Source organism: Pangasianodon hypophthalmus, chromosome 11 (genome assembly GCF_027358585.1).
Source record: "Pangasianodon hypophthalmus isolate fPanHyp1 chromosome 11, fPanHyp1.pri, whole genome shotgun sequence".
Lineage (NCBI taxonomy): Eukaryota > Metazoa > Chordata > Actinopteri > Siluriformes > Pangasiidae > Pangasianodon > Pangasianodon hypophthalmus.
In genome coordinates this window covers 4,783,091-4,805,070 of record NC_069720.1, presented here as the reverse complement: position 1 = coordinate 4,805,070, position 21,980 = coordinate 4,783,091, and the positions used below count along the sequence as shown (strand labels likewise).

At 41.1% G+C, this 21,980-nt stretch overlaps 1 protein-coding gene across 10 annotated transcripts in view; it reads left to right on the top strand.

Annotated features, from left to right (window-relative positions):
• The window catches only part of neo1a (neogenin 1a), a 126,480-nt gene that overhangs the window by 77,265 nt on the left and 27,235 nt on the right, over nt 1-21,980 (top strand). For all 10 annotated transcript variants that reach the window (XM_053238061.1, XM_053238060.1, XM_053238057.1 and 7 more), the window contains exons 5-7: nt 6,670-6,806; nt 12,404-12,558; nt 12,708-12,828. In XM_053238061.1, the coding sequence (XP_053094036.1) occupies nt 6,670-6,806; nt 12,404-12,558; nt 12,708-12,828 (413 nt within the window). The remainder of the gene's footprint in view (nt 1-6,669; nt 6,807-12,403; nt 12,559-12,707; nt 12,829-21,980) is intronic.

Here is a 21,980-nt window from a genome sequence, read left to right as displayed (position 1 = left end):
ACATGCTCAATCCCAGGTTCTAATAATAGTATTTGTATTTAAAAAATTTCTATAGCAAAAATAAGGTGTGTTAATTATACTCCTATTTTGTCTATTATCACCTCAAAACTAAGAAATCCTGATGGGGCTTTCGAGTGGCACAACCAAAAAGCGTTTGCATTATCTTTGGGATATTGACAGTTTGAGTCCGTACAATATTACTGCAATCTGTGGCCATTATTCTATAGAGCAAAATTAGCCATGCTTTCTGGGTGGGAGGGATGACATGCAATCTCTCCCCTGTCAATCGCAGCACCACTAGCCAACAGCAGATATATATATGTGATATGTACATATATGACATTTTTACATATATACACACACACACACACACAAACACACACACACACACATATATATATATTGGCAGCTGTTGTACAATAGGGTAGGGCTAGCTAGAGGGAATTGGCAAATGGCCAAATTGGGGTGAAAATGGGGGAAAAAATGCTTGGGCGTTAACCAAAGATTTTGTCACCCCTTTTATGGACAAATTAGGAAATCTGCATACATGGAATAAAAAATCTGCACTAGCCACATCTTGAAAAACATTTAATAAGGCTACATTAATAGTCATTACACTCCGACGAGATACACAATATAAGCTACATCAATGACTTGTAACTTTCTAGTAAGAATGCAGAATTGGGGCTTGCCATCCTCTCGATGCACTCACTAAGATAAAAGGGCATTATGCCTTTCTTCAATAAACAGCATATTGATTTTGAAAATTCATGTTGACATTCTGTTTCTGCCTCACACTGATGACAGCGAGTGATTGTTGCAGCTCACACTGATGTCTGCCTCCGCATCTTTGGAGACAGAAGTGTGATTGAATGTGTTACGGGGATTAGAGGTGCTAAACGAGGGATTCGGAGAGGCAGAGGAAGCAGATGAAAGTATAGGGGATAAAGATGAAAGTGTATGCCTCCATGCTGGCTGCAGGTGAGTGAGTGGATCTGAAAATTGCCTTCTATCTAAAGTGTGACTCCGCCACTTCAGACAGACTGTTGAAGGATCAGGAAAATGTGTCGTCAAGTGCCGTTATCCTTTCTACTGCGAAAGAGGCATATTTGAAAAAAGAGGCATATTTGACATTTTTGTTTTGAGTAGCATTTAGCTGCAATTGCAATTCTTAATTTTTACCTGTGACTTAAGACTCATAAGTCATGAGTGCTATGTATGGACATTTGGATACTAAGCAATTCAATTCAGTTTAATTCTGTTTTATTTATATAGGGATTTTAACAACGGACATGTCAGAAAGCAGCTTTACAGAAATCCAGATATATATTTAAATGAACAAGGCAAGGCAAGGCAATGCTGGCAAGGAAAAACTCCCCGAGGTGACATGAGGAAGAAACCTTGAGAGAAGCCAGACTGAAAAGGGAACCCATCTTCTTCTGGGTGACACCAGTGCAATTATGAGTACTTACTCATCCACAGCTGTATACTCTAGAGTCATGCAGTGCTATGTGTGCTGAAAGTATCAGGGTCATTTTTGAGATTATTACAGATTTAACTTGAAGTCTGGAGTATCAGAGTGAAGTTATCCACTGTTCAATGATTGGGACTTTTTAATTGTAGTTTCAGGCTATCCAAGAAAGAGCATCTGTCCGTAGCAATCTCACAGCAAACTTTAGGCTATCGATGTGGGGCCATCCTCAGAGTGATTTTCAGGTGAAGGAAGCCCCAAGTTGTAGGACATCAGTTGGCTCAGGCAGGTCTGCAGGACAGGCATCTCATCAGGCAGCACGAGTAGCATGTTTGGCTCAACACAGAGAGAGGGTGGAGGGAGAGAGAGAGAAAATACAAATTAATTCGTATGCATTTGTCCTTTAATGGTTTAAGAAGATGTACACATTGTGCGCAGAGTGCAAGTAGGGACTCAAAGAGAGCGTGACTAAAAGAGAGAGCCAGAAGGTAACACAGCCATGAGGTCCTGCTGGGACCTGAGGGAATGTATGAGAGTGCGGGGCGACAGCATCCAAACATCCCAAAACTCTGTACCAAAACTCTCTATGCCCATAAGCCCCCAGATCTGCACCTTTGCATAAAGGAAAAGCTATTAACAAAAGGCTACATTAAACAAATAGGTTTTCAGCCTGGCCTTGAAGATGAAGACTGTGTCTGAGTCCCAAACACTAATTGAAGCACTTAAGTGGGCAATAATTTAAAAAAAAAAAAAAAAAAACTTGTACTTTTGTTGTATTAACTTAGATCCTGGTTCTAAATCTATTATCTGTAAACATTCCATGTTTTATTATACGGTGACTTTTAGCAAGAAAACTATTCTTGGAAAGGAAAAAAAATATCCATCTTTAAAAAGTTCGGAATTTTTCACAAAGAAAGGGCAAGAACCTTGAAGATTGTTCTGCAGTTGTTCTTTGAATGGCCACTTTCTAAAGTTATTCTACTTGAAGCTGTGCTTGAAAGGGAAATCCTTTAAGGGTTTTGTCCAGAGAGACAAAAAGCTGAAGGACCAATTTGAAGTGTTAGGTTTAATGACCACTGGTGGTGTGGGTAAATAGGAGCACACATTGTCTATATTTCATCTTCCTGTTGGTTTGAATGTGGCCTCCTTTGACAGTTTATTTAAGCGCTAAAAAAAGAATAAGAGATTATGAAGTACTGCATTTCACAGACAATGACTGCTAAAAAGTCTGAGTCACTGATTCAGCCACAAGGTAGAAAAGCATTTGACTGGGGTTGAATAGAATCATCTGCCTTCAATAATGCGGATGAATAATGTATGGCCAACAGGGCTGACACTGCATGTAAATCATCCCTCATGCCTCAGATTGTCTTCCCTCTTTCTAGCCTAAGTCGCATGTTTTAATGTCATGATGTTTATTGTGTTGACACAGCTCAGCTCAGAAGCAGGGCAGTGTTTGCGTAGTTGATGTAGCATAGCTGTGCCCCTTTAGAAGTGAGATCTAAAAGACTGGGGTGAGTTTTTGCAGCACAGACCTGGTGATAGTTTGACTTGAGCTGGCTGCCTGAACTGCGTGTCCGTGCACGACATCAGAATACTGATGGCTGCTATCCCTGTCTTTCACTCCCTCACTCTTTTTGTGACTGCCACTCTTCTCTGCTTGTTCTCTGGAACACCATTTAAAATCCAATTTGGGGTCAATCACCGTACATTCGCCGCTGTCCTACACGAAGGAGGGGCCAAATGACTGCGAGAGTGGCATTGGGAGAACTGCTTATCAATGTTAATGGGCTATAATTTCTGCTGCTTTTTTGTGCAGTGTCGGTATTATTACAAGATTAACAGTGAGCGTCTGCTGTTCCCGGTTCATTCCTTCTGCCTGGGTAATTTATGGCTTCGGTATTAGAGCAGTGCCTGAAAGTTGAGCCAGAATGCCCTGGTCTTCTGTAATGTATGCTGGGAAAATTTTTGTTTTCTAACCCAAGCATGTTTTTATTGACCATGGAATTACACCAAAAGTCCTGAATCCTTCGCCATCAGCCAAGCTAAAATGAGGTCCAGGGTGACTCACTGGCTGACGCACCACGGAAGATAATGGTAGGCTTGGAATAAATATAGAGAGGGATAACTTGTGAGAGATAAGCATTGATGGTTGGCACAGAACACTGGACAAGTCCATGTTAATAAACATGCAGCTGCTGTTAATGGATAATTCAGTAAATGCCAGTGCATCACTACACTTTAACAAAAAAACATTCTTGACCTCTATATGGGGAATTTGGGCCATGAGTAAGCAAGTAGAGGATGTAACCTGTGTGTGGACCATTCTTGTTCTATATTTTCCCCTTTCGTCCTTCCTATCTTTCGTCACTGGCCTCTCCACGCACTGAGCAGCTGGTCTACCTCCAGCCTTGTCTGTCTCTTTGTCTTAGATCTCTAATGTCTGCATATTACACAGGTTGTGGCTTTGGGCTGTATCGTAATGATCTAATCAAAATATCGGTTTGCCAGCAGAATTCCTGACAAAACAAATAGAGCGTGGTACACAAATTTACACAGTGCCTTCCAGGGGTCCTACAGCCAAGCAAAGTAAAAACAAATATTCTCATTCTTAACATTGGACTTCTCTCCATATTGATTTTTCTACATATCTCCTATTTCTTCCCAATAGGGTATATCATCAAAGGAACTATTTTGTGTGTTCTGCAGGATAAAACATTGAACTGGACACCCAGGGATGATGGTTTATAGCCTACTGGCTGGCAATAACCAGCCGTTACTTGATGGTGGCTCTTGTCTTTTCAGCTTGAGTTCTGAGGCTGCAATCACAGCTTGTCTTCACCAGGGCAATGTTGGATCAATCCCAATGGATGTATGATCAAAGTGGTAGTATCTGGTAGTCCACTTTTCATCAGCAACTCAACCATGTTTGTTCTAGATTATTTAAGGCTACTTGAGGTAAAGATACTGGTACTTCTCGCAATACCAGTGCAGAACCAAGACCAAGATTTGACAGAAGAATAGCACGCTTATGAGTCCTCATTGTCTATAGAAGAATTTTATTTGTCATCAGTGTTAACTTATCACCAGAGCTCCCCAGTCCCTAGCTTAGCTTCAAGCCTGTTACTGTGGCTGAGTGGGAGATAAGTGACACTGAAAATTTGCAACTAATTAAAAGGTCTTTGTCGGGGGACAAGCTTTGTGTAATGCATTTTTAAATGATTAATTTTCCCCTGCCTCAAACGCCAACACTACCTCTGGTAAATGTGCTACCAGATGTAAGTCACCTCGTCTGCTGATTTTCATTTCAACGATCTTTTGTGTTAACCAGACAGAATACACTTTGAGTTTATACAATTATAAATACATCAGAATTATGGAGCCCCTCAGACTGTGCAGTCAGGCATCATTTTCATGAGCTTTGTGCTGGATCTTGCGACTATAGACCACAAGAAACCTCATGCATTGAGGCTCTGATGTTCTGCGGCTCTTACTTCTTTCTGTAAATAATTACATCATTGCCTAAAAAAGTATGACCAGAGGATACAAAGGAATGTTCTGTGGTCTTGTGCTTGGCAGTATGGCCTGTGTGTTTGGTTTGGCCCAAACCAGAAGGACAAAGGCCCCCTTTATGAGAAGCATTGGACTCTCTCCTGTGGGTTTGTGGGTGAGTGCCAGAGCTGACCAATGGCTCTCTTGGGGAGGTAGTATTTGAGCTGCTCACTTCCTAAAGAACTTATTGCAATGCTAGTTATATCAGAGCCAAGCTTTGCTATACTTCATTTCTGTGTATGTCCCCAACAGTCATTATTCTGGATCTTTTGCCTAATGGTACCTCATCCTGATTTGCGAAAGAACTGTGAGGCGCTACCTGAAAGCATGTTAATATTCTTTAACTACAGTCGATCAAGATGGAGCACCTGGTACACTGGAGTGTGTTCCTGTCTGTGTAATCAGAACCCCAATACGAGTGTTGGATTCATATACCCTGAGCACAGCAGATGGTCCAGGTCAGAGAGAGATGTGTGGATGGTGAAGAGGTGCTCTGTGCATACTAGGAGAACGGTAGTATTAGTGGCCTTGGGATTTGAGTCAATCAATAGCTGGTGGATCAGGTTAAGCAAAAGAACTGCTGTCTCTGCATCTTCATGTTAACACTGCAAGAGACTAGCCTTCTCTCTCTCTCTCTCTCTCTCTCTCTCTCGCTCTCGCTCTCGCTCTCTCTCTCTCTCCCTCCCTTGCTATTTGTGTCACTCTCTCTATTTCTGTCTATCTCTTCCTGTCTCTCCCCTCCAGACTGTCTCTCACTGTCGCTCTTTCTTGCTCATCCTGTCGCTCATTCTGGCTGTCTCATCAGCTGTTCTCCTTCAGCCTATCGATTTCTTCTCCATCCCAGTGTGCTCTTCAGTCAGTGCAGTCAAACCCCACCCCCCCATTCCACATATGCAGAGGAGGTTAAAAGAAAAAGCGAAGACGTCATCGGTGTATCAAAGCCTGGGCAGTGTTTCTAATGTAAAAAAAAAAAAATGCTTTGTGCTGGCATAGCCATTTATTTCCTTTCCCAACCTCATGCATATCCATTCCAGTTGCAATTATGGACAACTTGATGAAGCTTTTTTTTTTTTTTTTTTTTTTTGCATAACAGGACTCCCATATGCATTGTTCAGTTCAACTCCATGCTTGGGACAAACAGTTCCAAAATAGAGCTGTTGCTGTTTGACCACACCCTCCCACTCCAGCAGGTTCTCTGAGCAGGCCCACTTGCTCGTGCAGACACTTTTAATGGCACCTTTCCACTCTTGCAGATACTCTAACCATGCCCACCTCTTTGACCAAACCCACCCACTCCCACTGATAGTTTGACCACACCCACCCGCTCCCACTCCCACAGATATTTCCGCTACTCACAACTCGGTCTGATTGGTCAGTAAAATAGGGAAAAGGCGGTGGGAATGCAAAAAAAGAAATTTGCTTCTGGTAGCATTCAATTTAATATCATGCCAGGTTCATCTATATTTCTTCTGATGCACACCTCTGTGACTGTGTTTAATAGAATTTAACAGCATTAACCTTATTGAAGCTGGAGTGATACTTTAGTTATTGTACTCAGGAAGCTCCTGCTGCTGCTGTTTGTTGAATGTAAGCTCTTCAGTAGGAGTATTGATCAGCTTCTTTCCTCTTTCCTTTCCTCTCTGCAGTGACAACCGCTTTGAGCTGCTTGGCGGGGGCAGTCTACAGATCTTTAACTTGACCGAAGAGGATGGTGGGATATACAGCTGCCTCGCGGACAATGCAAACGACTCCATTGAAGCCCGGGCTGAGCTCACAGTACAAGGTAACACCAAAGCTACATGTAGTGTAATGCTTAAATACTGCTGCATGTAGTGTGATGTAGATGGCCATTAAAGTGCTAATCTGTTGATTGCATGTTCAACAGAGTCACACATGGTTTGAGGTGGTGACTTGAATGGATTGAGATAGATTAATTGCTCAGCTGCTCTGCCACAACAACGCTCCCTTGTATGATCCACATTGTATTGGCAAATTTCTCAGGGGATTCACAAAAGCTACCTACAAATGAGTATTGATGGTTTTTGGGTCTGTGTGGTTGCTGAATTTATGTCATCAGTTTCTGATGTTTCTCCTAAACCTGTTGATAATTTAAGTGTAATTGAGCTACATTGTATGGATACTGGTGTGCAGTAATTAATTTCAGATAATATTGTCATATTAGTTCCCAGATTATCTTTTTTATTCAGATTTAGTCCAAATAGAACTTCTATCCAAGTTATTATGTATTATCTGTTCTCTTGAACATTATCTAAGCTATGTGAAGGATGCAAGTAAATCAGATTAAATTTTTTTGGTTTTATAGCCTAATGTAGTGTAACACTGAAACATTACGAAAGGTCATAATGAAAACTGAATTGATTTTTTTTATCGTTTTTTATGTAAAGGATAACGAGAGTGTAAAATCATGCATGTAGTAATAAAACTGACCCCAAGCTTGCGAATCCCTCATCAGAGATAATACTAAATATTCTTGCCACCATTTTCGAAGTGGCAGCCAACAACTTGAGATCAATTCTTTCATGCTCATAACTTTACAAAGAATCAATACTGGCTATTAAGTTGAACGCAATTTAAGGGAAAAAAAAGGCTTTTGAGTGAATGGTTGTCTGCAGAACATTCAGCTGCTCTATCCTAAGCCCGTGTGTGCTTTCTAAATGACATTGTTGTGTAATTGGATTGTATGCTTGCAGCACGCTTTGGCCATGTTTACATAAACAGGTATAGAACTGAGACTAATAGCTCGAATTGCCGTGACATGGGAGCGAGAATGACACAAAGGAAGGCGTCTGTAAAGCCCACGAATGCATTGTGTCAAGGATGAAGGGTGTACAAGGAGGCACAAGGCGGGTGTGAAATCAGGGAAATGGCGTAGAACCCAGATCTTTCCTGTGCTTCACACTTCATGCAAATACACAGTGCGATTCTGGGTGTGACGAGTGGATGAAAGAGACGGAGAGCTTGGCGGCTGTGTGGGTGGGAAAGTCATTGTGTGGATGCACCAGTGCAAGGGCCCTGCTCACAATTCACAACATGGCAGAGTGGTACTGCGCCAAGGCTTAAGCTTTCCAGTCCCCCTTTCCTTAGTTTTTTTTTTTAACTCACCATTTTACTTGCCATTCCCCAGAGCCACAGAGATGAGCTTCTCTCATGGGCTTTCTTTCAGAAGCGTTGGAACCAGTGCAAGAGGCTTCCACTGGGCCGAACAATCCCAAAAAAAGCCTTTGTGGTAATGAAGTCCTCTAGCCAGCTGCATAGCAGGATTGACGGCTCTCTCTGTTTCTGTACAGAGGAAACAGAAAGGCGCTTTCAAAACAGCTTTTTCCCACATGATGTCCAGCTGATTTTCTTTGAGTGCTCTTTAGTATGTACCGTGTGGCTTGTTTCTTTTGAATATGTTTGTGCTGTCACAAGAAATTTCCCTTTTGATCAGTTAATTTACTTTACATGAATTGAAAGCTGACCCTGTGCCCTTTGAGCAATTTGTTGTGCTGACAGGTTAAATAAAAACTTTAATTGAAACAAATTGTAATTTTCGATAATTAGTTAAACTCAACATTTTTTTCTTCTCTTCTTAAAAAAAAACAAAAAAAAAAAAACAGGGTTGTTTTGGATTTTGCAGTTCGTGACAGCTGCCATATGTAGGTACAGAGAACCAAAAATCTTCCAGCAGCTGATGTCTTGTTACTTAGTAGCTCGGAGAGTGTCTGATGGACGCTTTACTCATTAAGTATATGTGTTTTCTTGCCAGCTCCACTGAGGCTGAGGTTAAAGACAAGAGCAACAGCTTGAGGCCTCAGTGAAAGGGGAGCGAGCTCCAGTGTAACTGCATTGCCTCTTGCTTTATTGGAGTTGGCAAGACAATAAATTGGGCCAGAGGACACAGTAGGTTTTAATTACGGTGCTGTATGATTGGTGCGCGGTGGAGCTCGAAGTCTCTTTATTTCCAGGCCTTGTGGTTGCACTGTTGGGACTGTATGTGTGAGCGTGTGACCTGTAAGCAGTAATAAGTCCACATATGTTAGCCAGAATATGTTTGAATGTGTTCTAACATGTGTGGGAATGCATGTAGGTGTTTGCGTGCTATGTAATACAAGGGTGTCTGTGTGTGTGTGTGTGTTTCAGGGCTTATAGCAGTTCATGTGTTACAAGTCTGGTGTCTTATTAAACTTTCATCACCTGCCTCTGAGTTAGCATACTGCAAATGATTGGCCTCTACCTCCAGGCCACTGTTTGATGTCGACAGAGCTGATGTCAGAAGCTGAGGTCCGGCACACACAAGGAGGCTACGGGAATTGTGACAATGATGAGGGCTTCTGTGGCTATCTGAGACTGTCTGAGTAAATCTGTGCTTTTGTTAAAGCTTCTTTCATAGGTTATGAAGCAATTCTGTATCCATTTTGATTATTTTTATTCCTGTTGTAAGACTGGGTGATATGACTATATAATACTCTATCAATATCCTGGCAAGTTAAGTCCCAATATGGTTTCCTGCGATATATATGTTATTCAGCATTCGGCTATCTTGGCTCATCATGGGCTTTTGTTACTAATTTAAACATGACCTGATGGTGCGCAAGTGTCTTCTGCAAACACACCCTGGCTTTTGTTTCTGAGAGTGTGTGCACAGGAAGTGCTGAGCCTTTTACTGTGTATTTTTCCACCCCGTATTGCTGTGGATGAAGAAGCGTCAGATGTCAGAGATTTGAGTGGTGCTCATGTTGGACAGACCATCTGTCCGGTGTGGAGGCGGTGGGAGCGTGGAACCAGCAGTGTGTGACAAGTGCTGTTCAGCAGGTTGAGTGTGCAGACCTCATCAGCCTACAGGAGGACGCATTGAAAGCTGTTCATCATTTTAGCCTTGCCATGTCGCTACTTCTCAAGAAAATCTTTAGTGAAGGGACCAACAAGGGCTCTGTTTGTGTCATGATGAGATCCTTGTGAGATTTACAGAGATGCTAACATTGCTAACAAGATCATCTTAGCAGGGAGAGAAAAATGATACTTTACCACAAAAAAAAGCGAGTTAATGTTGGTGTACAAGGTGGATATATTTTTATTTATTAATTTACTGATGTAACAGTAAGGAAACAGCGAGGCAAAAAATTGTTGTGACCACACTTTGAGAGCTGCTTTAGCTGAAAAAGCAGAAAAGTGTCATTTTCAGGTGTCTTCCATTATTGATGTAGCAGGGGGTCAAAAATCGCAAATGCTGTGACTAAGTTGTAGAAGTTGACACCCTTGGATCTGCAAATCTGCAAACATCTCCCGTCTTAGCATAAACGTAATGTAACGTACCAAACCAGCATGTGAAGCAAATGGCCAACAAATAATGGTTCACTGTAGTAGACAGGACGGATAGGAAAAGCAAAGTACAAATGTTATTGAGAAGATTTAGGACAATTCATTCTTTAGCACGAGGGTAATGAAGCTCTAATTAGCAAACGTTTCTTCTGTTCTGTTCCTTGACTCCTCATACCAATCCAGTCAAAGCTCTCTCTCTCTCTAACCATTAATTTATTGAATAATTTCATGATTAATTTTGTGTAGTTTTTGCTCCAGTTCAGAGCTTTTATATAATAATATTGATGAATACTTGAAAGAATGTGAAGATGAGGTAAATTCCAGAAAGCCATGGAGAATGATATCCTTACTGTTACTGAAGTATTATGTTGTCCGTCTCCACTCAGTTTCTGGAATGTATAGCCTAGTATTTCTGTTTTTCACTGTATCAGAGGAGGTGTCCCTTATTTAAATAATGTAAATGAATTCCTTTGCTGCCACTTTTTTCTTCATGGTAAGTAGTGCGTGGTTATTAATCGTCGTATTTACACTTTCCCGACACTCTGCTTACTGTAATTTAAGCTCAGCATGGTCCGCTCAGCACGGTCCGCTTGCTGCATTAGCGTTCATGCTCCTGCAGTAGTGTGAAGCTGCTCTCCGGCATAGTACGTAGTGTGTATGTGTGTGTCTGTGTATGTGTGTACTCTGTTTGGGCTAAATGGCGCGTGGCAGTGGAGGGAGTGCTGCAAGCAGGATTACTCCTTCTAGCAGATAACGAATACTGCAGGAACTCAGGCTCAGTCCCTCATCGCCACACACACACATATTGTACATGCCAGGTCCCGGCTGAGGAAGTAAACTCGACTCACTGTGTACACAGTATACATCTTACATCATCTTCAACAGTAGTACCAACAATATCTGTTGTTTTTCCTGTTTTTCCATATATACCTGAGCCAAATAATTCTTACGACCCATTATTATCATCAAAGTTATTATAATAGATTATAAGTGATAGTAGTTATTACACTTGAATTAAATTGATGGCATGTCGTGTGAGTCACTTGTAGTATAATTTACCTTCAGCCAGAGATAAGGTGCAGTGAGTGTCCTAGCTAAGCTTAGATGAGCTCCCTTCCTTGGTTCCTATAAGGCTGTTAACGTTATTAATTTCCAATTTCAAAAAACATGCAGATATAAAATTGTTTCATGCAGTGGTTAAATTTAAAAGAAACGTTTTTTATAATACCGCAGGTATTACTTTTGTTAAGTTGTAGGCGAGTTTTTGTCCATTTTTTTGCTAACATTACAGACTGATACTGCTCTAGCTAAAACTAACTGGTTCTTAGCTGGTGATACCTGGTTTTACAGTTGCTAGCTCAATGTTAATCACAAATCGGTTAGCTAGCTTGCATTAAGCAGGACAATAGAATGCCCAGGGGTGCTCGAGGACCAAGGCTGGGATGTGATTATCTGCAGAATCCTCACCTCAACCATAGTATCAAGGAAAATTAGTGCTCTCTACTGAGCTTGTGATGCACTCATGGCAGATTTTGGCGGAAAGCAGAGACGTAAGGATGGCAGGCAGGTCAAGGTGAGTGAGGCTGATTACAAAACAGCATCCCAATTACGAGCTGTGTGGGGCAGCGCTACATGACCCCAACTCACACTGCTCTGTCTGACCTTTTAGCAGAGGAGACATGAATGCAACTATCTTTGGAGAGATCAAACAAGTCTTTAACGGGAGGTCAGAATGGACGTTAGATGGTACTTCTTTGTCTTTAACTATCAGGAGGTATTGAGATGCAATCTCTCAAGCTGGATTTCTAGCATTTGCTGGTGATTCAGGTACTTTGTCACTACACGTATGTGGAAGCACATACTTTCTCAGCAGGTGATTGATGTGCAAACACCCGCTCATGAATTTTTCCCGTCTACAAACTCCCAAGAGTATCTTATTTACTATCCACTGATTCACAAATAAGTCTTAAAGACATCATATCATGAAATATTTTGAATCCTGTAACTGTCTTGTGCCAAAAAGCTTAAAAGTGTGTATACCACTCTTTGTTTCTGCAGTTCCTCCACAGTTTCTGAAGAGACCAACCAACACTTACGCCCACGAGGCTACGGACATAGTGTTCGAATGCGAGGCGACTGGATCCCCTGCCCCCACCATCAAATGGGTTAAAAACGGGGACGCCGTGGTTCCTAGCGACTATTTCCGAATTCTAGTAAGTCTTTAGTTCCTTTATGTTTGTGTCAGAGATTCCATCAAGGCAGTCAAATGATAACTGTGCAGTTATCTCTGCGACTGCGATGATTATAAATGAGCGCGATTGCAGATGAGTTCAATGAGCTTGTGTTATGTGTGGTTTTTCAGAAAGAGCAGAATCTGCAGGTGCAGGGCCTGGTGAAGACGGATGAGGGGTTTTATCAGTGTCTAGCCGAGAATGAAGTGGGCAACGTACAGGCCAGTGCTCAGCTCATCATTCTAGACCAAGGTGTGTATCTGTTAAATGAATCATATTTTGTAATATCGGACCAGCAGCGTACCTACAAAATTTAAACAAAATTTGGTTGCAACTTTCAGGATTCATATTATTATGATTTTGACCTTGCATCCAAATATAATTTTGACAAAAAAAATAACTCCATATAGCTTACGTAGTATCATATTTGGTGAATATGTAAATACCTGGACTGTTTATAGCTTTCACTATTCTACTAAATTTCAGTAGAATTGATGAGTTATGAATGGTTTGTATCTTATTTTGGTTTGGTTTGATAGAATTTTAGCTACATGCCACAAGAAATAGAAAATAATTCTTCACATTACTTAGTTTCTATACTCCTATATTATATGGTAGTTTTCATGGTCATTTCAGTTCTTACAGTTTAAGGCTGCTTTCACACTTGGCATATTTTCCTCAACTGCCAGAGCACGTTTTACATGTGGAGTAGCTGCAAGTCAAGTGGAATGTGGCCACTTGTAAAAAGCACAGCTTTTCAGAAAAGCAGCGTTCAAAATTTTTTTTTAAATCTCCAACCAATCTCGTTGCAAATTGGGGTGCAAGCAAGAAAAACAAACATGGAGGGCAAAATGCTGGCATAAAAGGAGTCTTGCTAATATGGCAATATAAGGATATTTATTGTACACTCTAATATTTCGTTGCACCGCCTTTAGCTTTGATTACGGCGCATTCGTCGTGGCATTGTTTTGACAACCTTATGCAACGTCACAACATTTACTTCCATCCAGAGTTGCATTAATCTTTTGCCGAGATCTTGCATTGAGGACGGGAGAGTCGGACCACTCCATAAAGTATTCTCCAGCACATCCCAAAGACTTTAAATGGGGTTAAGGTCAGGACTCTGTAGTGGCCAATTCATGTGTGAAAATGATTCCTCATGCTCCCTGAACCACTCTTTCATAATTTGAGCCTGATGAATCTTGGCATTGTCATCCTGGAATATGCCTGTGTCGTCAGGGAAGAAAAAAATCCATTGATGGGATAACCTGATCATTCAGTACATTCAGGTGCTCAGCTGACTTCATTTTATTGCCACATAATGTTGCTGAGAATAGACCCGACCAATTGAAGCAACCCCAGATCATAACACTGCCTCCAGAGGCTTGTACAGTAGGCACTATGTATGACGGGTGCATCTCTTCATGCGCTTCCCTTCTTACCGTGACACGCTGATCGCTTTGGAATAGGGTAAATCTGAACTCATCAGGCCACATGATTGTTTTCCACTCCTCCACAATCTAATCTTTATAGTGCCTAGCAAATTGAAGTTGTTTTTTCCAAATAGCTTCACAAACAAGTGGCTTTCTTGTGGTCACACTGCTGCTTAGTCCCAATCCTTTAAGTTGTTGTCACCTTGTGCGTGTGGAAATGCTCTTACTTTCGCTATTAAACATAGCCGTGAGTTGTACTGCCGATTTCTTATAATGTGACTTTGCCAAGCGTTTTAAAGATCTCCAATCATGATCATTCAAGATTTTTTTCCGACCGCATTTCTACCCACCAAGTTGACAGTTCACCATTATCCTTCTAGGATTTAATACCCAATTCCAGTGATTTCAGCAATCTCCTTAGTTGTTTGCTTTGCTTGATGCAGGCCAATAATTTGCCCCTTCTAAAACACAGTAACATCTTTTCTACGACCACGGGATACGTCTTACGACATGGTTGTTTAAGAAATGAGAAGCTACACACTGCATCGGTTAGGGTTAAAAGAATTGTTGCCAGCTGAAACATATTATCACTACAATAATGATTCAATCATAGGCTCTTAAGTATTTGCTTATTTAAATCCAAACAGTAATTTTTTTTTTTTTTTTTTGGCCAGGCAGTGTATGCCGAATGGAAAACATTTCCTTTCCAATATTCTAACGTCGCACCATAACAAAAAATAATGTATCTGTTTCTGGGACATTTCTCAGTGTGTGATGTGATGTCCTGCTTTAACTGTGACTGCATATCGCCACACAAGCAACTCAAAATCTGTTGGTTTCCTCTCTCCAAAGATACAGCAAAGACAAGCAATATCCTCATCACCAGAGTTATTACATCAATATTTATTTAATCTTTATTACTGATAATAATAAATATGATCTTGAGAGCGAGCTAGAATAGTTAGTTAGACGATGCGATCTAGGAATGGAAAGATCGTTTTTATGGTTACAGTGTGTGTCGTGTGGGCTGCTTTTTTCCATATCGGCACAAAAGGCTCTCAGGCCAGAGCTTTTCCTGGGAAAATAAAACAAACGAGTGTGAAAGCACCGTAAGGAGAACTGAAACATTACCAAAATTCCAACACTTCTTTACAATAGCCCACTTTGGTATTGGCATGCAGCCTGTTTCCATCTTCCACTGGATTCTACAAATTGTGTGATATGTATTAATCATTGCATCATTGCACCATGTATCATTTCTCTCCATTGTACATGAGCTTTAAGCTGCTTAGCTCAGTCTTGCGTATTGCTCCCCACACTATACCAATAGCAGCTGCAGGCCAGAGATCATATGCTAATAGAACAGTATCAATCTGCGTCTCTTTAGGGTGGCTGGGAATTTGGGCTTTAGGATTAGTAGTACAGGTCTTTTAGCACTAGTGGAAAGTGCTGAGGTTAATCCAGTAATGGTGTAAGTGAAGTGTACGGTGATATTTGCATCTGCTCCCTTTGTGTCAGTGCCACCTGTTCAGTGTGTTTGCGCACGCTTGCGTGTGTATTGTGGCTGAGAAGCCTCACCCTCATGGCTGCCTTGGTTGGTCTCGATGGTCATGTGTCATTTGCTAGTGAAGACACCATCATATCTCTGGAATATTCCCCTTGAAATGTGACCATCTGTTATACCTCAGAAAATGTGTTTGTCATCAGATTTGTGCACAATATTATGAAGACTTTTCTCAACCTTTATGCATTTTGCATAGAAACCATGCGTTTTAACGTTAGAATACACTCATTGGTTCTCAAAGTGGGGTCTGTGAAGTAGCGCTGAATGATTAACCAGCTTTATACTGAAGCTGCGTTTTTAAAGAGTGCAATCAACAAGAGCTGTGATTTGAATTAGCCAATAACATTATTATTATTGAATGCCCTCTTAAAATTTACAAGGGAAAATAAAGCCCAATAAAACAAGTATGTGTGAACTGCCTGTAGATGACCAATCATAAGCTGGCAGTCGTCATGAGTGCTGTGCATGACAGCAAAGCAGAACTGTTACATGAACAAGCGCTGAATATTAGATGCACTTCATCTGAGCAAGTAAGTAAGAGCCAAGGTTAAGTGGACATGTTGGTACCCAAGAGAAACAGCACGCCACATGTGTCGGAGTATTTTGTTTTCTGAAAAAAAAAAAACACCTGTTCTTCAAAAACAGGTACTGTGCACAGACATTGAGCACTGGTGTTAACTTACAAACCTAAATCAGCTTAAAAACATCTTAGACAAAGTGTCACATCATATGACAGAAGCTTGCAAAGACACCGTGAGATAACAGAGGCTAGCTAAAGTACTTATCTGAAGACATGATACCGATTTACACAGTGTCAAACAAAGGTTTCCTTTAATGCTAAAGGCCAGTTCACATCCAGATGCGTCCTGTAAAGACTTCATTCAATTCCAATTTTTATTTTATTTTTTCTCTCACGCTTATGAGGGAAGCATAAGCTGCATGGAAATCCATTAAGCACATTATTTATAACAGCTTTGTAATCACAACTGACAAACAAAGCAGGATTAATAATAAAGAGAACTTGAGCAAACTAGAAATCACCAAAAATGTAAATTCACCTATTCATAACTGATAAATCAGTGTTGCAGCTGCTGTTGATCTCTCCTGATAATGACACTACTTTTAATGGTCAAACAATGTTTAAACAATGCGGCTGCTCTAGCAGGGGTTCTAGTAGCAACTGTAAGTCATCTGAGGACCCTGAGGATCGTTTCATGGAGGAACAAGTTTGTAATTATGTAATTTGTAGAGACCTGGAACTTAATTGTATAGAAAATTATCACAATTCTAATCGCAATTTTGCTTAGAAAAATCACAATTAACCAACTCGTTCAACCCTACCATGAAGCATAACCAGGGGGTCTGTGGCTGATTTTGATACACTGGTGGAAATCACAAACCACATTATCAAAGTTATTTTATTTAGGGGTCGAAGCACGAAAGTCAACTCAGACTTAATGTGTTCTTCAGGGAAGTTTAGAAATAGAAAGCTCTTACTCCAGATTTTTCCCCAATAAAAATAGCAGATGAGCCAAATTACATATTAATCTGAAATGGCTGACAGATGTGTAGGGGTTTTAAACTCTGATGTTAAATGACACTCCGGAAGCCCCGCCCCTTTCCCATCTCACATTAATGAACTTTTGTCTGGTGATCTTGTGTCGACTCGATTTTCCTGTTTGAAGGATTTTCCCCTTGAAAGCCCTTAGGTAAATGGAGAATATTAATATGGAATAAAATCTCTCAGTATATGTTTGACTTAGCTAACATCAGACAAGTAGTTAACTATATTATTAGGGATGCACAAAAAAAAAAGCAGCGGATGAACAGTGTAAATATAAGCCGTGTGGAGCCATTTTGCGGCTTTTAAAAGGTATATTAGATGAGCGAGTTGTAAAAAGACTATATCTGAAAGGTAGTGTGTTATTTTATTTATTAATTTTACGCTTTACTCTTAACATCCCACCCCCTTTGGGACTATTCATTTCTCTTCAGGGTTAGCAGATCTGCCTAAGAAGAATATACAGGAGACAGGGAAGAAAAGAAAGATACTGGTGCTTTAATAAGATATTTTCTCCGAAGGTCTATGATGTCCCTAGCATGCACTACACTAAATTGCCTGTAAATACTCCATTCTGGCAGTGCTGTTCAGCTTCTTGCTATTAAAGCAGATTGCCAGGTGTAGTCGAAGGCATTTGTTGAAGCCCTGGGCCCTGGGCCTCACTACCATCTGGATTGGCACATGCTAAACTGGGAAGCATTTTTATTAAAGCACACATTTATTTAAATACATGCTATTGCTCAGTAAGCCTTGGGAAGAATTTGCTTTGTTGTTTGTATTTCTCACTCGGTGTTTTCTATCACTGGCCTATTTTTCTCCCATACATAGAGCCATCAAAGTTTTTTTTTCTTTTTTTTTTTCTTCCACCCGAGTTGTTTTGTTTTTCTCTCATGCTCTGACAGGCTATTATTACCTAAAGCTCAACTCTGCTATTGCTGAGGTTTGTGTTGATTTTTTTCCCAGACAACAGAGGGATAGTTGTGTTTTTGTATGAGGAGGAAAAAAAAGTAGAGGCAGTAAATAGAAATGTCGTCTAGGTTATCATTTTTTCCATATCTCATAATGAGTTTCTTAGCTCACTGGATTGGATTGGATTTCAGTGTTTGGAATGCGGATTAGTGCTTTCTCACGCAAGGTGACTTTTAGCCATCTTTTTACATTTCTCAGTATGAAAGGACGGCAGACAGCTTAATAAACTGGACTTTTTGGAGGTTTGTAAAAATTGATATAGCACTGTTTGTCGATGGACTCTTTGTTTGATCCTGTTTATTTGCCTCACTTGAATTCAAATGATTTCGTATTTGCATTTGAATGCTTGTTCTTCTTCACTCAGCTTTTATTTGTGGCTCCTAGATGCGTCTTTATTTTGTATCATAATTTTTTTTTTTTTATCATTTCCTTCACACTTTATTTTTCTCCTTGAGGCCTCGTATCACACCAGCATCCCATGAAAGCCATTTACCAGTGTTTGTTTGATCCTCCCATAGTGCTCTTTACTCAGACTTAATCTCCAGGTTTGTGGTGCTTGGGTGCAGTTGGTGGGGTGTGAGGAATTTTCCGCATGGGGCGAGCCGAGTGATGTGTCGCTCTGCAACTCCCAGCTTGAGGGAGGAGAAAATAAAACCCACAAGAAGCCTATGACTCACAGCAGCCTTTTTCAGCAGATCTTCCTGTAATGGCTGCTTGTATAGCCTGCATGGAGAGTCCGCTCAGGCCACGTGGCACAGGAAGCACCCCTGCGCCATGGCACCCTAGTAACCTTGTTTTTGAATCCCACCTGATTTTCCCACAGTCAATCCCCTGACTTGCTTCAGTTGCAGCCCCATTGGCTGGTATCTGTCATTGTGATGCATCAAGGGTAAAATGGTGAATGTCAGTGTACACCAAGGCTGACTTGGACAGCACTGGTGATTATTTTGCTTGTTTTGTGTAATGCTCCAGACTGCAAGGCTATAAAACATGAACAGAATACCTCCTCAAAGAGGTCTTGGTTTTCCGTTGACACTTAAATTAGGCCTGTGTGGCAAACACAACTAATAGAAGAGCACACATGTTTGTTATTTATAGCACCACAAAAGCCCCACAGAGTGACTTTTCACATTCTCTTGTTGTTTACAAGGCTTACTGGTTAATAACCAGGGGTCTAACATGGTCCATTTGGTTTTAAGACGGGAACAGTGTAATGGAAGTGCTGTGATCAAATGAAGAATAATAATACCTGCTGACCCTGCAAAACTGGTACCATAAAAGGAGATGCTCAGTTCAGACAAGTTGTTGTGCTGTATGCCTTGCCACATAAAGGCTTTTGTGAATGACTTTGGGATTGACCTTTTCATTTTCTGCCTTGTATTGTGAAGCCATTGCCCCTCTGCTGGAAGTGCTGGAAGCCACAGGAACCCCAGAAACAAAGTCTGCAAATGGATTGCGATGGAGCAACTGTTTGCTAATATGCCAAGCTGAAGCACTGACAGCATGGATGGCAGAATCACAAAAATCTTGCATTGTTGCATCCTCACCCACCAATTTAGTCATTGTTTGAAGGTCACCATGTCTAGCAGTTGCAGAAAGCTCCACGTAAAAATTGCCAACTGATCCAAGCCTGAGAGGAGAATCTCAGTGAAGCGTTAAATGAATGTCCTCAACCGTCAGCTCCAGGTGCCACCTCGTAGTGCTTTTTTTTTTTGTTTGTTTGTTTCGGAAAGGTCTGAGAGGCCGGCTGACTGTTGACACAAAGTGCCCTGAAAGGTGCCACCCTGCCCAAGTGCCTGTACCACTGACCACAAGTCAGCCTTTTACAAGACAGACTGTGGTAATAGACCTGCCTCCATTCCCCACTCCTTTGCATGCTAATATTGCTTCTCCACTGAACAGTGTGGCTCGGGAACAAATGCCAGGCCGGGACTATCCGCATCCTGGCTGAGGCATTTTAGTTTCCCATCACACAACACCATGAAATTAGAAGGAACTGTTCAGGAAATGCCATGGGTTTATCAAAATAATTGACCTGCTTGACCTGACTGGTATGGCTACCTTAGCCTTCGTCTATCAGTTTGAAAAGTGGCAGAAAGAGATTTTTTTTGTTAACTCCTGACTCAAAGAACACAACATGCATTTTGATACCAACATGAATGCACTCATAAATGAGGCAAATAACAACTATCCATAAATGTAGCTAGGTTTAATCAAGCATGCAGTAGTAGTACAGCACTCAGACAAAAGCCAATTATTGACAGATTTTTTTTTTGCAAAACTAGAACCCGTAACCATCCAACTCTTGAGGAATTCTTTTTTTCTTAGAAGGTAGGGATACAGAGTTCAGAGTTCTGCTGTTCAGCAGTAAAGTTATTGCTGAAAATTGAGAATTGAGAGGCCTGGGCATGTTTTGGGAGTGGGTACAATTTCAAAAAATGCGTGCTGAACTGCATCTTTCCTTGTTGCTGGGGTGGGTCCATCAAGGGTACATATTTTGTACTACTAGTAAGTATATTTTACCTAGAGCGGTATGTGTAGTGTACTTTGAAAGATAATTACAGTGACAACCTTTTTATGTGAAATACATATTAAAGGTGCAGGAAGATAAGGGTACCACTACAAGAGCAAGGAAATTACAGTTTAGTACCCTTTTTTCCCCTGAGTCACTCACAAAAAGCTGAAATAAGACGGTGAACTGTGAGGATGTTAAGGGCGGGATAGAGCGGAGGTCAGTGGAACTGATTACTGGATCTGGACCTTGATGGGAGTCCATGCCATATAGGTTTCCACCTCTTCTGAAGCCTGGTTGTTACCCCCAAGGACTGTGCGGAGAGCCATAATCCCACGCTCTTGTGCTAGGCAGCATATCCTGCTCTGTAAAGCAACGTCCTTCGCAGATACTCCTCACTGAACCCGCTTTTATCTCCCAGACACATCGCAGGAAGGTGGGATGTCTGAGAGGAGGCTGAGTCATTCCCTGTCGCCTGAGAGAGTAGCTTTCATGCATTTAATCTCAATAATGGTGTCATACTTTAATCCATCATCCTCCCATATTCATGACATTGTCTGTGCTGCTTTGGCAGAGTGCTGACACTGCAGCGTTTTGCAGACTCCGAAGCGAATGCGAAACCAAGCCACTGCAGGACTGATCAAGTTTCATTTATAAGACATCACACTGACCAGACAAGGCTTTCTAGTGCAAATTGCACAATTCTTCATCTTGAAGATGTGGCTTATAAATTGGTGTATTCCAGTGTTTTGAGAATTAAGGTGGGATGCAGTCGTGTATTGCAGCATTCATCCACCTGTGGTCAGGAAGATTTGTTGAGGAGCCCAGTCTTGTCTCTTGAGCATACGTTTAATCAGTCATCAGGTCAACAGCAAAAATCCAGACAAAGGAACAAACCCCAAGATGTATGATCTGATTTGCTCAACTTCCTTCCTAAAAGCATTGTCCCCTTGTGCATCAAGCTTTTAGCCTTTGTCTGCAGATCAGCAGCTCACCCAAATGTCACAAGCTGTCAGAAATGGTCTCGCCTGATGTTATCATCAGAGACTCAGAGGAAGAATGTGGAATGTGCAAAGAATTAATAAGATTGTGCCTCGAACATGTGCCATAATATTAAGAATTGATATTTTTAACTTACTGTTGTGTTTGCAAGACTGAGATATAGATATCTATAATTCCCTGGTGAATCAGGCCACCTGTCTGGCTCAGGATTATTACATGAATGAAACAGCTATATGATCTACATTTTATATTTTAAAGGCTAAAAGCTGCACATGGTGGTGTCCCATGTCCATTCTTTCCTTCCTATCCTGAGCTGAGCCACTAAGGTCATACTGGTCCTCTCTCTTTTCTAAGATCAAATCA